The sequence below is a fragment of the Neodiprion pinetum genome, chromosome 7 (assembly GCF_021155775.2).
Source record: "Neodiprion pinetum isolate iyNeoPine1 chromosome 7, iyNeoPine1.2, whole genome shotgun sequence".
NCBI classification, from domain to species: domain Eukaryota; kingdom Metazoa; phylum Arthropoda; class Insecta; order Hymenoptera; family Diprionidae; genus Neodiprion; species Neodiprion pinetum.
In genome coordinates, this window is record NC_060238.1 from 12451006 (window position 1) to 12468093 (window position 17088).

The 17088-nt window shown below is 41.7% G+C and overlaps 2 protein-coding genes across 2 annotated transcripts in view; both read left to right on the plus strand.

Annotated features, from left to right (window-relative positions):
• Positions 1-17088, plus strand: part of Fife (regulating synaptic membrane exocytosis protein fife) — a 2091151-nt gene that overhangs the window by 228165 nt on the left and 1845898 nt on the right. The gene's annotated exons all lie outside the window — the stretch shown is intronic.
• LOC138191297 (uncharacterized) lies at positions 9352-10104 on the plus strand. The gene is made up of 2 exons (XM_069137940.1): positions 9352-9498; positions 9661-10104. The coding sequence occupies exons 1-2, from the start codon at positions 9352-9354 to the stop codon at positions 10102-10104; spliced, it is 591 nt and encodes a 196-aa protein (XP_068994041.1).

Genomic DNA, 17088 nt, shown 5'->3' on the forward strand with positions numbered 1-17088 from the left:
CAAATTCCTGTATCCATTGATGGGCATTTGAACTTTTTCCATCAAATTTTCCGATCATAAAATCTTTTGCTATTTTCCCCAAGTTCTGAATTTCTGATTTTAGCTGTTTATCTTCCAGCACTTTTTCAAATAATTTTTTTATTGTTTCATCTGTAGTATTTTGTGCAGTTTCAACTACTACTTTTTCTGTAACATCCTCTAAATAGTAATCTACAAATTGTAAATTTTTTTCTTCATCCAAATATACTTTAGATAAATCTTCTGTTAAGCTAATCCACACTTTTCTATATTGGTGTCTCTTTGTTAGTGTCTTTGTTACCTTAGCGAATGTTTGTGTTGTTATCAGCTCTTTGTGTAAATGTGTTGGTTGATATTCATCTGGCACGTCAAACGTGCGACTATCTGGTGTGCCTAATGAGGTAAGGCATAATATTGTTGTCTTTCCATCTGTCGACCCCCTCATCTTGAAATCAAATCTTAGTTTGTCCATTTTCTTGAAATATTTGGAGAAATGTTGTTTTGTAATAAGTTTTTCCGCATCCAGTTTTTAGGTTAGAATAAAAACTCAATTGCGTTTCTCTGTAAAAATAAGACTTTTATTTACACTATGTACAAAATTCACTAATAACCTCAGTTCTTACCTGTAAAAAAAAGAGAAACAACATTTAATGCTTTTAATTCCAGTATTTTATTTCTCTATAAAGGTTTTGTAATAACCGTTATCTTATTCTTTCAACGTTGTTGAATATTTTCTTTTTCAATTTTACTCTCTCAAAAATTGCTCGTCATCTCCCCCAGCCCGTGCTCTACCGCGCCATCGATCGGTGGCCTTCGTCGGTAACGCGGCAGATTCAAACCTTGAGAGAAGCAACGACACAAGTACACGAGTGTCGTGATTTTCTTTACAAATATATATATATATATATATATATATATATATATATATATATTATATATATATAAATGTTAAAAGAAATAAAAATACTTATTACTCACTGTTCATTGATGGTATAATTAGCATTATTTCACAGCTTTGTCATACGGTACACCATAACCCTGAAGTTCAATTCTCAATAAGTTTTGGAAAATCTTAGAAAGTTTTCAAAAGTTTGCAAAAGTTTTAGAAAGTTTCACAAAGTCTTCAAAAGTTTTAGACAGGAATATCCCATTAATAGGCAGAAGTTTTCTATTGAATGAATAACAGCACACGCTAATGACATCGGGATTTCCAAACTAATATCGCCAGTTAGATTTTCGGAAAGTACCATTGCAACAGTAAATAGCCCCTCTAAACATTTTCAATACCGCTAATTAGATTTTTCAACGAAACTTTATGCGAATATACCATTAATAGACCAAATTCTTCTATTCAATGAATAACAGCACACGCTAATGACATCAGGATTTCAAAGCAATACCGTTAATTAGATTTTCCACAAGTGCCGTTGAAACAGTGAACAGCCCCTCCAAATATTTTCATTACGTGTTGGCATCCGTATATAAGACAGCGCACTCGATAGAAGCCCAGTATTCGCCTACAAAGGTTTTCAATTGCAACATTAAAGTCATGGCAGGTGAAACCTGTAAGGATCTCGTCGACGCGATACGGGGCGCTTATGATTTGGTGCATACCATGACACAAGGGCAAGAGCGCCACAGAACCACAGATCATTGGATCACCATTGGAATTGCAAATACGCAATATTTATGCGATATCTCCATGAGGCGGAGGACAACCATGAGCGAGAAACACCGTATCCAACATGCGATCACACTCCTGCGATCTTGGGTGGAGAGATTCCGGAGGTTCCTCAATACCGGAGGCGGCGCCAGCACTTCAGCGGGCGATAATCGCGCACAATGGGACGGTGCGGACAGCGCTTTTGCCAGCAGAATTCGAACGGGTGTTATCACAAACTTACAACACCTCGATTTGCACGATTTTTTCGCTGATGCCAAGCACGTGACAATTGTGCGTTTGGAGGCAGCCGTGCAAATGGATGGTAGCATCAAGGTGAATAGCATATTATCGTGTGAATTCGAAACCGTTAAGAATGGTGTAAGAATGGTAGAAATAAAACACTTCATCACCAGAAACGTGATCATTTTACCAACTACCAATCTCAAACAATGGTTTGATGATAACATTACCGACCGTCTCATGGTAAAGGTGGAGGAATTCCAACATCGTGATTACGGACGGGCCACGATTGAAATTATCAACCTTGCCGTCAACATTAACAAATATGATCCGCTGCGTGTAGGTACATCGACATTCACAGCATTGCCAAAGGATATTTAGCAAAGGCACACAGTGGTCAATATAGTAAACACAGACGGGCATTGTTTTTTGTGGTCAATCAACGCAGCGCTGTACATAGGACCGGAACTACAAAACAAATGCCGACCAGCTAGCTATCCTCACTATAGCACACGACTACGATATGACGGGATGAGTTTCCCCACACCTTTCTCTGATATCCCCAGGTTTGAGATGCAAGATAATTCAACAATTAAAAATTTAGGGGGTTGAATCAAATGTGATAATGCCCCTACATTTGAGCAACAATTTTCATTCGGATAGACCAACAATTCATTTGCTTGCTATAAAACACAAAATCAACGTGGACAATGACAACGAACTCAACTCACATACAATATTCCATTATGCTTGGATTCGAAATCTTTCGCGTTTACTTAGCAGCAAACTATCGCGACACAAGACGGCAAAATTTTTATGTAAACGATATTTATGCCATTTTCAACTAGAATCATCATATCAAAATCAGATACCAGATTGTCGGAGCGCAAATAATTGTAGAGTAGATTTTCCTGACAACGAACATAAGATTATGAAATTCGAGAATTATTGGTATAAAGAGTCTGTCCCATCCACCGTCTATGCCGATCTTAAGTGCATCCTCGAACCTCTAGTTAATGAGGCGCAAAAGCACGTCCCGCACAGCGCCACGTACTATGTTCACTGTGCCTTTGACGATTCTTTGTCTTGATTTCACCCGAACCGCGGTCCTGATTGCATTTCATGGTTCATCGATGAATGACAATCTCTAGCCATAACCGTCAAAGGTTATTTGAGGAGCTGAATTTCAAAAGGGTATCGTATGATCAATTTTCGATTTTTTTTTTTTTTTTAAGAATCTAGTAGAAAATCTTGAACTCTATTGATATTTTTTATCAAATTATATGAATTCAATTTTTTTTCAGCAGAAAGAAAATAAATAAATTTACGCTTGGGATCAAAACGATATCTTTTTGGAAAAGTTAATAAATAATTCAGTATTTATCATTATGAGTACATCATATAAACATTTTTTATATATTTTTTATTATCATTATGTTTTTTATGTTTCTATATTGATTCAAAATTAATAATTGTTATCAATATTAATGTTAATATTAATCTCTTTATCATTAATATTTGATAATACACTTTATTTTATCACCTTGGATCAAAAGCTTGCTTGTTTTTATGGCTTTGCATCAAACGGGTATCTTTTTATAAATTCGGATCAAAAGGGCACTTTTTCTAATTTTGAATATTAATTACACTAAAAGTTAAAAAAAATTTTCAGTAAAAATAAACTTACGGCTTCTATCACCACAAGCACTATGCATGTGAATCAAAAAAAATTATTAAAAAAAATTAATTGCTTAAAGTAGACAGTTCTTCACTTGTATTGAAATAAACTAAAAAATGAAGAGATACCCATTTGAAATTCAGCTCCTCATTCAACCAAAGTTGTGCCAATGGAGCCATTGAGTACGGACCAGGAACAACAGTTCAGAGCGGCGGAGGTTTGTTATATCTACGAAAGACCGATTGCACCTACTGATGTAAAGCACCGCGATCATTGCCATTTTACGGGTAAATATCGCGGTGCAGCACATCAGGGCTGCAATCTAAATTACACAAAGTCACACATTATACCGGTTGTATTCCACAATATGTTGGGTTATGATGCGCATTTTTCAATACGGGATTTGGCAACGTCCATTGAGGGATCGATTAGTCTTCTTCCGATCAACAAGGAGAAGTATATAGCATTTAGAAAGGAGGTCAAAGGTACAAAAGTGGAATTGCGCTTCATCGATTTGTTTAGGTTCATGGCTAGCAGCATCGATAAACTTTCGTCATATTTGGGTGACGCTGATAAACAAGTGACGCGTGAATTTTACGATAATGCCGAGGCATTCGAGCTTGTAACATGCAAAGATGTATTTCCATGTGAATATATCGATAATTGGGCGAAACGGAATGAGCAGCAATTACCGGATACAGGTAAATTTTACTCAAATCCGAACGATTCCGAAGTTTCCGACGAAGATTATGCGCACGCGAAAAATGTGTGCCAAAAATTCGGGTTAACTACGCCTGGCGAGTATTCAGATTTATATCTGAAAACTAATGTGCTGCTTTAAGCAGATATGTTTGAAAACTTCCGCCGCTATTGCTTCTCAACTTACAATCTCGATCCTCTGCATTATTACACCACTCCGGGGCTTGCTTTCGATGCGATGCTCAAATACACGAAAGTTAAGCTCGAACTGCTGACAGACATGGATCAAGTATTGTTCGTCGAGAAAGGCATCAGAGGTGGTGTGGCACAATGTTCCAACCGTTACGCTAAAGCTAACAACCCCTACATGGTTGAAGATTCCAATCCAAGCATAGAAACCACTCATGTGATGTATTTAGATGTAAATAACTTGTATGGTGCAGCTATGAGTCAATATCTACCATCTGGGGAATTTGAATGGGTGAATGATCTGCAATTAGATTTGTTAACCCAAACTCTTGCTCGGTAATACGCATGAATCCTGATGCTGAACGGTGATTCGAATCTCATCGCTGTTGTTGAAAGTTGACGATGCGTACGGTTTGTGTGCGTGTATTTCTTGGTCGGCGATCAATTCGTCAAAGACGACAGGTGTTTGAATGTTCGAGATTTCCTCCTCCATGGTACGTAGCATACAACGAAACAGCAGAATCGTAGTTTTATTTGTCGGAAATTCCTTTTCCAAAAGGTGTCAGCTTTAGACCCGGAGCTATCAGGAACTCCACGTTTCGACGTGTTAGCGGTTCGGGAATCGATCGATGACTGACTTGATCGGGACATGCCGACTGACTAATATAACTCTTTTTGGACAATCTGTTATATACAATACCCATCTTTTGATGCGATTTGATGTGCAGTCTCACAGTTATAACTTTTCTGCGAAAATTAACCAGATCTCCGTCTTGATCAACTAACCGAAGCTGTACGTGATCTATGGTCTTGACGGTGATCGGAAGGTAAATGACGTGCGACGGCACTTCCACGATCTTATATCCCAGTAGCATGATAGGGAAAAATGCGTGAATAGTATGCACTTTACGTCCATTGGCGTAGACGCCTGTTGTAATGCTGCATTCAACTCGCAACGCGTTGACCTTGAGAATAGTTACAGGCATATCCGAATGTTGAGTTTGGTTAGCTGCCAATACGCGCGGTGCAAGTCCGAGAAGCTGACTAACAGAATTGTCAGGTTCCAAATTAACGATATGGTTACATTCAATTTCGCTGCATAACGTATTATTGTTAGGCTTTATGCTGATTTCAATGTTGGTATTTTTTAACGCGTCTTGAACATACTTTACAATATCCTCAATTTCGTAGCTGCCAGTGAATATAGTGACTACCTTATCGGCTACGTATATTTTATTGTGACCGACATCGACGTTGGGAATGGAATTGAAGGTTGACAGTTCAACGAGACCGAGAAGATAATTTTTGTTGAGAGCAAGTTCGATCGGGGGCAAATATTGCACTTTGAGAATCGAAGACGTTTCTGATATGGTTGATGTAAACGAATCATCCATGACTGCAAGTGCTCGACTGACATTATTAAATTACGTGTCATTTTTATATAGCTCATCGCTTAGAAATTTCAGCCACAAGTGTCCGCAATCGAATGTACCGTAATCCTGATACCTTTGATCGTTGTACTTAACGCTAGCAACACCGAGATATTTCACGAGGTCTGATGAGGTTAAAGTTGACCGAACTACATCGTTGCCGCGTGTCTTTTATGCAACCCAGTGTGTCCCTATGCCATCTTCTATGTCGGGATTGACTACAGCTGTCTCGATTCTACGCTGTCCAGTTCTGGGCATTTCGTTGCGCATAAAAACACCTCGGAAGTACGGAATTTTCATGATTTTTGCATACTTCACCAAATCCGAGTTGGTCAAAGCTCGGCGTGGTAGCATCACACTTAGTTTTTTGAAAGATGAAGACCGAAACCCTTTTTATAAGCTTTGAGATGGAGACCTCCACCTAGGGCGATCGCTTCCATCGTTTTGTTATGCCGTTTTCTTTCCTCCAATTCTCGTTTAGCCGCGCTCGCATCGTTCACAGCCTTTGCTATACCCGCAGCACCCCCCGCCAACGCACATGAAGCGCTGAGACCGGCAAAAGTAGGTATGAAAAAAGGTGGATATCCGCCAACTTTTGAGGGTACCGGTAGAACGCGCGGTGATCGGACATTATGTTTACCGCCTTCTTTTTCCACAGCTTCTCGAGCATCTTTAAGTGCAAACTTAATGCACGTTTTCGCGTCGTAGCTCCGAATCATAGACTGTTTCGCCGCTCGTATGATTTTGTTCAAGGAAACGTTCTTTGGTTTTCGACATCCCATGCCTAACTTTGTTCTCAGCTTCATCGTGTTAGCCATAGCCCAAGCGGCTGTCTTCTCACCCAAATTTGCGTCCTTGGCGAGAACCCGCTTACAGGCTTTTTCGGCTAACATTTTATCCGCGACGCTTCTCGCTTCAAGGTTCTCACGAGTTTCCGAATACGCTATATCGTGTTCCTTAAACGTGGCATCGAGAGAATTGACACCGGAATCGCCTCTCGCGGGTCTTTTTGTCAATTTCGTACCAGGACCGCAGTATTGATAACTGGGAACATGCAGCTCGATCGGGAGTTTGTTGACAATGCTATTTACCAAACCTTTTCCACTTGATTGCTTTTTTGAGGATTGCTCACGATCACGTGTGTGCACAATCATGTCTGCTCTGCGACTAAGAGGAAGTTATTGTAAGCAATGCATTTCTAGAAAATCCAGCCAGTCACGTTCGAGATGAGGTTCGAGACACAATCGACCGAGCTGCCCGTGATGAATTTGAACAAATTCATGCAGCAGAGTACAAACCGGAAAAAACCCCAAGGCGAATTGTTGCCCAGTAGTGTACGTGCGATATTCTGCGGACCGTCTAACTGTGGCAAAACCAACGCATTATTTGCGCTTATAACGCATCCCAACGGCTTAAGGTTCGAAAACCCGTACGTTTACTTAAAATCTCTCAATCAACCGAAATACAAGTTTCTGAGTCAAGTGCTCGAAAATGTCGACGGTGTTGAGTATTATCCTTTTAACGAGCATGAGCACGTCATTGCACCGAACGAGGCGCAACCTCACTCGATCATGATATTCGATGACGTAGCGTGCGGGAAGTAGGATAGATACGCACGTACTTTTGTATGGGTAGAAATCACGACGTGGACTGTTTCTATCTTCTTCAGACGTACGCTCGAATCCCTGAGCATCTCATGCGCGACAACACCAACTTGCTGGTCTTATTCAAACATAACGAGATAAATCTGAGACATGTGTACAACGATCATATAAACACCGATATGTCGTACGTAGAGTTCAAAGACTTGTGTACGGCATGCCGAAACGGTGACAAATATGGGCTCCTAGTGATCGACAAGTATAGAAAGCTCGGTAATAGTCGGTATAGGAAGGGATTCGACAATCTTATGAACATGACATAAGAATCAAATACACGATCTATGAAGGCGACGAAACAGTAGCTTCCCAGAACTAGGTATGTCAACATGCGGGAAATTTGTAAGGGAAAATAAGTCTTGCATCGCATCGCTCGAGCGAGTAATGCGATTCGTCTTAAGCACAGAATCCTTAGGATGGGAAAAGAGTCGCTGCAGGAAACAATAAAGGATATCTTCAAACCTGTGGTAACCCCGCTGCAGGAATTAGTCAATGTTACTCGATGCACGAAACTTGTCAAGGAAGAGGTGAAGGAAAAACTCAAACCTGGAACGAAGGATGAGTCGTAGAACAAAATGGGAGTAAAAGATTCTTTTGCAACTGCAGAGAAAAAGGATCAAACTGTCACAGAATCGTCGGTGAGATGAGAGAAAAAATATCTTGAGATTCTCAACGATAAACAAAGACAGCACGAGTTAAATACCGTGTACGGGGTACGGAGTCTTTCTAATGCTGGGCTGATGGTTGGCGACTTATCAATAAGCTTCAAGGGCAATTTCGTTGGCATAGGCGGCACGCTCCATTCGAAAACTCAGGGACTGCTGCACCAGCTGTTTAAAAAAATGCCCAACAGCGCTCACATTACCAGCAACGACGAAGAGAATTACAAAAATATCTTTCTCGCAACAAATGCTCTCAGAAAGTACTATAGCGCCACCGAGCCTACCCGATGTGCTCAGAGCGCCAAATTCAAGCATTCAATTGCTAAGCTGCTCAATATTTTTACGCCAGGCAAAGGCGTATTACCATCGTCACAGATGTCGAAGCGTACGGGCAAAGGTGTTCTGCTACCTCAGGCTTGGGTTACTCTACAAGGTGTCAAAACAGATCATATTTTCTTGGACTACGCTAACAAGCTGATAGAAAGTCTTTGTTAGCTAATGGCATCTCAAGCGGCTGGGAATACAAGTCATAACAATGAAATTATGTCGATTCTAGAAGAATTACGGAAAGCCGGAATCATTTATTAGCCAATTCTCGTCGACTCTGCAATTATTCACGAGATGAGCATCGACGTGTTCCGACGTCAGCTCAATAAAAACACAGCTGCGAGCACTTGCGGTCCTCCGGGTGTCGGGTTTCAAATAACAGCGGACGGGCATTACGATATAGAGAACAAGAGACTGTGCAATGTCGCAGATGCCACAGAGCCGAACAACTTCAGAACAAGTTGTAACTTCAAAAATCTTACGACGAAAATTTAACGTGCTGCAAAAATAAATCGACAACCTTGGTCAGATGATCAAAGCTTTGGAGATCACCACGGAGAAAGCCTTGAATACCTTCTACGCAGACTTTAAAACAGGCAGCGACCTGTCGATTCGAAACGCAGAAATAATTTCCAAATTGCACACCGGAGTAAGAGCGTTGAAAATGAACAAGAAAAAGTGAGCACTGGTGACGGAACTGCATAAGCTTGCACGCCGGAATTACCCGCGTCGACGTATAGACGTGCGCGATATCGACGAGACCTGGCAGGCTGATTTCGTTCATGTGATGTCGTACACTGGACAAAACAAAGGCTACAAGTACATGCTCACAGTTATTGATATCTTTTCAAAGTTCGCGTGGGCTAAACCAATAAAGAGCAAGTCTGGAAATGATGTTACGAAGACAGTGAAATATGTGCTTCTCCAACGACAGGTACCGAAAAATTCACACGTCGACAGAGAAACAGAATTTTACAATTTAAAATTTAAATCCCTTATGTCACGCTACGAAATTAAACTCAACTCCATGTACAGTAATTTGAAGGCTTCGATTTGCAAACGCTTCAATCGCTCGCTGAAAGGTCAAATGTGAAAGTGGTTCAGTTTGCAAGGAAGCTACAAGTGGCTCGACATCTTACCCGATTCGATATCGACCTACGACAAGAAACATGAAACCATACAAATGGAACCGTCGGATGTCACCATTGCAAACGAAAGGCTGTTATTACGTCAGGCGTACGGAGGGCTTCGAGCGATACCTACCAAATCTGCAAAGTTCAAATCCGGCGACAAAGTTCGAATCAGCGAATTCAAAAATGTCTTCGAGAAAGGTGACACTCCCATTCGGACGACTGAAATATTCACGATAAGTCGGGTCGAAAATACTAATCCTGTGACGTATAAACTCAAAGACTACCAAGATCAATCCATCGCTAGTGGTTTCTACGAACGAGAGCTCCTCAAGGTTGAACATCCGGATATCGATCTGGCGGAGAAGGTGCTCAAGAAGTGTGGAAAAAATTATACGTTGAGTGGTTAGGTTTTGACAATACACACGCCAGTTGGATAAACGAATCGGATATGTAACATTAAATAAATGAATTTTTGTAAAAATGTATGTGCCTTTTTATTTTACACCCGATACATGACAAGTATGCATCTTTATTTTTCATACAATCGACAGTCATACGCATCGTTGTACAATCTTTCATATTTCGGAGCGTTTTCATCCACTTTCCCACGTGATAATATTCTATACATCATGGTACAGTTATAAATAAAATCCTACACACATCACGACACGGTAATTACAAAGCTAAGACGCAGGCTTGTGACCCCACGGAAGCGTGTCGGTTGTGTTTTGAAACACGATCCGCTTGTCGTCATTCCAGCTCAGTGCCTATTTCTTCTGTTCTACAGTGTATACCTCGTGCTTTCGGCCTCATATCAAATGCCGATTTGGAGACAAATTTTCACGTTTGAAAGCATATTCCAAATAATCGTGGAAAGTTATTTTTTTCAACGCTGATTCTTTGACACCTTTGGCACATTCATTGTCTCTCTCATCTCTCAACACTCGGAATGCGTACAATTTTGCTCTTGATCCTACAAATTCCAACATCACTTTTCCGTTATTCTCATCTTCCATTGAGCCGAGGACTTTTTTGTTCGCTAGAGGCATTCCATAAGCGTTATCAAGCAGATAATCAGACGTATCGAATCTATGCAAGTCCTCCTTCATATGTTCGTGTATGTCGGGGACGGTGAAGTTGTGAATCAAACTGTCGGTATTCGTATACATTAATTTCGCTTTGTTGCCAAATTTCCGTTCAGCATAATTATGATAAAAATCGTAGACATATGTCTTAGACAGATACAGGATGGAGAAACCTGCTGTGACGTGGATTTTTCCTGCACCTCGTTCATTCGGAGAAAATGACGAAGAACTCACCTCGTGTACAATATTTCGGCGTCCACGAAGTACCCTGGATCTAAAAAAAATATTGCGATTTGTTGGGCCCCTAGCGTGATGAACACGCCTCGAAATCGTTGATGCGTTATGACGCGACGATATGCTCGCTAGCTCAGTACCGCGGCGAGGGAGGGGGGGGGGGGGGTAATTTTGAGGTAGCGAGAGAGAGCAAGATACGCAACACCAACACGTTATTTTACAGAGAAATGATAGAATCCATTCATATGTTTTTGGCCAACGATAATACAAACAAAAAAAAATATACAAAAAAAATAATTATTCAAACGTCGCTCATTCCGACTTAAAATTTATAAACCAAAAAAATAACAATAGGGAACATGCCATTCGCAATTCGTACTCAAATACTCAGTTTAACTAACCAAAAAAAATAATAATATGTAAAGAAAATATATTTCTTTAAAAGGCGCATGCGCCATGTCGGTAAACCCGGGGTCGCTATAGACGGTAGAGATAAGAGAGAAAAGCCATGTGTCAAAGAGGCTTAAAATAAAAGACAGAATAGTGAAACGTTAAGGAGAAATCGGCAAATTAAACAAAGAACATAAATGTCGTTTCTTTGTTTTCAGGTGAGAGTTTGTTAATGAAATAAGAAGATGCACAGATCCCTGAAGGAAGAAAAAGGATAAAATAAAAATCTTTGTTTTCGGAGCAACACCAGGTCTTGTTAATTTGCAAACCTAACCTCTAAAATGAATCACATTATAAGAAAGGAAGAAAAAAAACGTAACTAAATCTGAACGACTTCTTATGCCTACTCGCGCTAGTCGCTGTCTGAAAAATTAACAACAACTCAAAACTAAAGACGAAATTTGACTTGACGCGCTAGCCGCGACCGTCATCTACTAACTACGGCGCTAATCGCCACTTAACAATTAACCGCTAGACAAAAAATAAACCCAAATCATAATCGACGCGCTAACCGCGACCGTTAATAAATCTAGAAAATTTCTTATGCTTACGTACGCTAATCGCCACCTTACTAATAAACAATAATTCATAAACTAAAACAAAAAAATGTGACTGGACGAGCTATTCGCATCTCTAGCCGTTATTTTCAATGGCGTCGGTCACCACGGCAATCGCCTGGCTGTTATCTGAACGCATCCGGACTTGGCTTTCTTCGCGACGTCTGAACGCAGTTGGCGAGTGCGAACGCTCCCTCTTTGACGACTCGCGACCTACACGCGAAGTTACGCTTTATCGTACTTGAATTGACGTGACCCAGAGTAACGGAATTTCGTTACTTCCAAATTGCAGTTGTCTTGTCGCGACTCAAACCCGTGATCTTACTCCACCAGCTCGGTCACTTAAAATTGGCTCTACATTATTCCGCGCAACTCAGGCAACGGTACCCAAACGAAAAAATCAGCAAATGAATTTCGGGGATTTTTCGTCATGCAAATTACAAACGGCTACCCTTTCTCGGACAAGCCCTCGCTCAATTACTCTCGAAATTTGATCGCGAGAAAATCAGCAACGCTGACCGCTTCACATCCATGACACAAAAGCTCCGACTCCCTCGTGGCGGTGGTCGGCCATCGTCCCTCGTAACGCCTGTCAAATTTTCCCCAAGCAACGGAAGGAGATGAGAACGAAACTCAATGCAATTCCCCGCTACGACACTCAAAATTTGTTTCAGTAGCAGAAACAAAGCAAAACTGAAATCAATTTCAACGCCAATAGATAACACCGCTTTGCTAGATCGCCAGAACGAGAGTAATCTCAGATGGTCGACCGGCCGCGACGCCAATCTCGTCAGGCTAATCCTTCATAACGTCATCACCCTAAGAATGCGTAACAATCGATCTGTCATCGATTTCAGAGATTGCGCAACTTGACGCGCACCTGTCGTCGCTTCGCGACGCAGAACTTAACGCTAGATCGCGATGTCGTCTTCCGCGCAGCTCCACGGTGTCTTGGGGTTGGGCGGGGTGGTGCTCCCTCGTCGCTAGCCGGTCTCTCCCGGTTGCCTTGGTCAGGTGTAGGCGGGGTGAGCGGGAAGGCTGCAGCGCGCCGGCCGCCAGCGAGAATCGCGTCCGCCTTGGATTCCCGTGCTGCAGGGATCTGCGTTGGCTACCCCTCCGCGGCCTCGGTATGTTTTACGCGAGATCTACGCGTTTTCGCCTTGCCTCGAAATATTTTCCGCGTCGGTGTTGGTTGCTGGCTTGTGGCCGGTGTACTTAAGAAAAAAAATAAAAACAAAAGCCTGCAATATCTTAGTCGTAATTCGCTATTGCGTCCCTGTCGAAACTCGGATGCGTGACTCCAGTTCTGGCGCTCTCTGTTATTATTTTGCGACTCGATCTCAGAAACCCTTATTCCTGGACTCCGCCCAAGGTTCAGGGAGTGCCTTGTGACGCGCATTCCTACCCGAAATGCCACGTTACACTGCATACAATGGTTTATTTAACTTGACTTTCGTTTTACTCATTTCGACGTTAGTCATCTCTTTGTCGAGAACGGTGCAGCTGTGAAAATTAGGTTCGGCTATGGTAGCTCTAGCACCGTACCGTCCATCCCATTCGGTGATCAATCGAAATCTCCGTAATTTCGCACGTTTTCCATTGTTTTGCCAAAAACTGCGTTGTTCACCAGTTTGTAAAAATTTTTCTCGAATTCGTTCTGAGATTTTTTCCGTGAATCGGTATTTAAATCTATGTAATTTTTCAGCCCCGGTGCTTGCCGATATTTGAGAACTTTGTGAAATTTGAATACTTTTGAGCCTAATTCCAAACATTGCTTCAATACGCGATAGTAAACAAAGTAGTTTTTCTTGGAAAGTAGCGTGGCCGTCAATTTAGACTGTTCATTGTTCCAAATCGGAGGAACATGGTGCTCCGGACACAATGGTAAATCTTTATGAGTTTCATGCAGTTCTTTAGGATATTCCAAATCTACCTCCAGCATGTAACCATACTCCGCATTATTCGAGATTGCACGAACGTTGCACTCTGTGAAACCTGACACCCATTCGAAAGAATTACACGGCAGAGCAAAGCTGATAGCTGCATCGTACAAACTATTAACGTCAAAGTACATGCGAGAAGATTCTCCGACTTCTGGATTGAAATCCTCTCTCATATATTCATCCTTAGCCTTTGTGTATCTGTTCGAGCACTGTAACACACCACCTCGAATACCTTTTTCGATGAACATAACCATATCTATGTCGGTGTGAAGCTCGAGTTCGATGCCTGTACATTCTAACATTGAATTAAACGACAGACCGGCCACTGTGTAGTAATGTAATGGGTCTAGTTTGTACGGCGTCCAACAATTCTGTCAAAAATTTTGAAATACGTCGGCTAGTAGAAACACGTCCGTCTGTCAATACAAGTTCGAATACTCTCCCAAAGTTGTAACATTGAAAGTTCGCTATACGTCGCACGCGTGTGCGTAATCGTCGTCTGACATATTCCGGTCATTCAATTTTGAATAGTACTGTTCTTTGGCTGGTGAATGTTGCTCCTCGAGCTTCTCTCAACTGCCTATGTATTCGTACGGGAAGACACCTTTCCTCGTCAATAACCGAAACTTGTTCACGCTACTGCAGAATTTACGTGTTTTTGTTTTTTGACAATCGTCCAGATACGATGATAATTTATCGAGGCTGCTAGGTATGAAACGGTACGAATCTATGAAACGGAACGTTACATCCGTTCCCTTAACGAGTTTAGTGAAGAAAATTTACTTTTCTTTATTAACAGGTGAAAGTTTAAGAGTAACTTCGAATGACGTTGCCAGGGCTTTGATCAGAAAATGCATATCATAACCCGACAGATTGTGGAATATCACTGGGATAGTGTGCGAATTTTGGTAATTTAGATTACAGCTGCGGTGAGCAGCACCACTGTACTTTTCCGTGAAATGACAGTGATCACGATGTTTCGCGTCTGTGGGTGTAAACGGGTTTTTGCAAATGTAACGGATCGTCGATAAATCAAATTTGTTGATCTGATTGAAATTTAGTGCTTTCATGGTAACGACAGTCAACAGTCCCTTTAACGAATGTGCCAATTCCTTTAACTCATTCACAAACCATTGGATGCAAGTTTCTCCGCGAATAATTCTGAATTTTGAAAGCGAAACTTTAAACGCACAAGGTAGATAGTAAGCTATACTGTACGGAGAATGCTGCTGATAAATTGTTCTATTTTCCCCAAAACTTTCATGTGTGGGCTGCAGTAAACATTCTAGATCTGCGTAAACGCAGAACGGGACGGTTTCTTTGTGTTAAAAATTTTCAAATTTGAGAATCTTGTCTTCATCTGCTGGTAAGATAACTTTGGTTTTAATCAAATTCATGCAATCTACATTGTGCTTGAACAAACACCGGATTCAGATTGAAAGTGTGATACACACCTATCGCACAACCAAGTACGACCATCACGTTTAGAAATTTGGGAACTTGTCAACCGCGATAAATTCCGAATGCATGCAAAATGATGTGTTACATGTATGTGTATGTAATCTTTATTGTTCCCCTTGGGGTTACAAGGACTTCCCTTTTCCTCTTCCTTTACAATATTTTTTTTTTTTTTTTTTTACATGTTTTCTTAACCTATTCTTACCCTAATTCTTACTTCCTACCTTATCCTTACTTAATTTCTAATTGCCTGTGTCCTGTGCCATTGCCTTGCCATTCCCTTACTTTCCCTCTTATCCTTTTCTTACTTTTTATCCTTATCTTTACTTAACCTTATCCTATTTTACCTTATTCTATTCCCTAATTCGTCCTTATCCTAATCGACTTCCATTTCCCATTCATATCTCACTCTTTCATTCTCTTGTACATCCCTGATCCTTTCCAATTCTCTCATCCAGACTTCTCCCCCCCCCTCCTCACCTAGCATCTCCCTCACCACCTCCTGCCAGCTTTCCTCCCTTCTATCCCAGCCTACGCACCTTTCCCATACGTGCTCCCATGTTTCCTCCTCCCCCCCGCACACCCTACACCTTCTCTTTTCCTCTTCTTCCCAGTACCTTGCCTCCTTCATCTCGCTTCCTAACCTAAATCTTGCCACCCTTATCCACCTGCTTTCTCCCCATCCCTTTCCCAGATATCCTGGTATCCCTTCTCCTTTCACTAGCCTGTACCATCTGTTGTACCTCAATTCCCTTATATTCTCCCACCTCTCTTTTCTCTGTTCTTCCCTCTCTCTCTCCTCTATTTCCCTAAACTCCATCTCGCCCCTCTCCCTTCTCGCGACTACCTCTCTACTCTCTGCTCCCCTTTCCGCAAAGAAACTTTCCCTTTCTCTTTCCCACCTCGATCCCTGCCTCCCAGCTTCTGCCTTGTCCCTTATCTCTTCCCAGCATCTCCTAGCTAACTCGCTACCCTCCCCTCTCTCCAGCTTCCTTTCAAAATTCCATGCCCTTCTCCCTGCCCTAATCCTTAGTTTCTCCCTCTGTAGTTCCTCCCTTACTAAATATCCCGGTGTTCTCCCATCCACTCCTAATGTCCATCTCAAAAATCTATCCTGTACCGCCTCGACCGCCCTCCACTCTCTCCACCCCCATATCTCCGATGCATACTCTATTACCGTCCATACTAGCCTGTCAAATAACCAAATCCTTTTTTCCCAATCCCTCCCAAACCTTCTTTTTCCTATTCCCCATACCTGCCTCATTACTACCCCTGCCTTCCGTACTCTCTCTTTCACCTGTGCTTCCTGTCCCCCATTGCACTTTACTCTATACCCTAAATAGCTGAACTCTTTCACCTCCTCTATCCTTTTCCCTTTCCATCTCCAATCTATGTTTTTCCTTCTACCGCCTCCTTTCCTAAATCTCATAATCTTTGATTTCCCTACATTTACCGTCAGCCTTTTCCTATCCATATACCTTTCTAACTTCCTAATCATTACCTCCATTTCCTCTTCACTTTCCGCTAGTAACACCATATCATCCGCATAAGCTAACGTGCATACCCTGCCGCCGGCTAGCTCCACCCCCCCAACCCTTCTCCCTCTCCCCATTTCCTCTTCTAAGTCCGCCAGCAGCAGGTTGAACACATGCGGACTTAGCGGA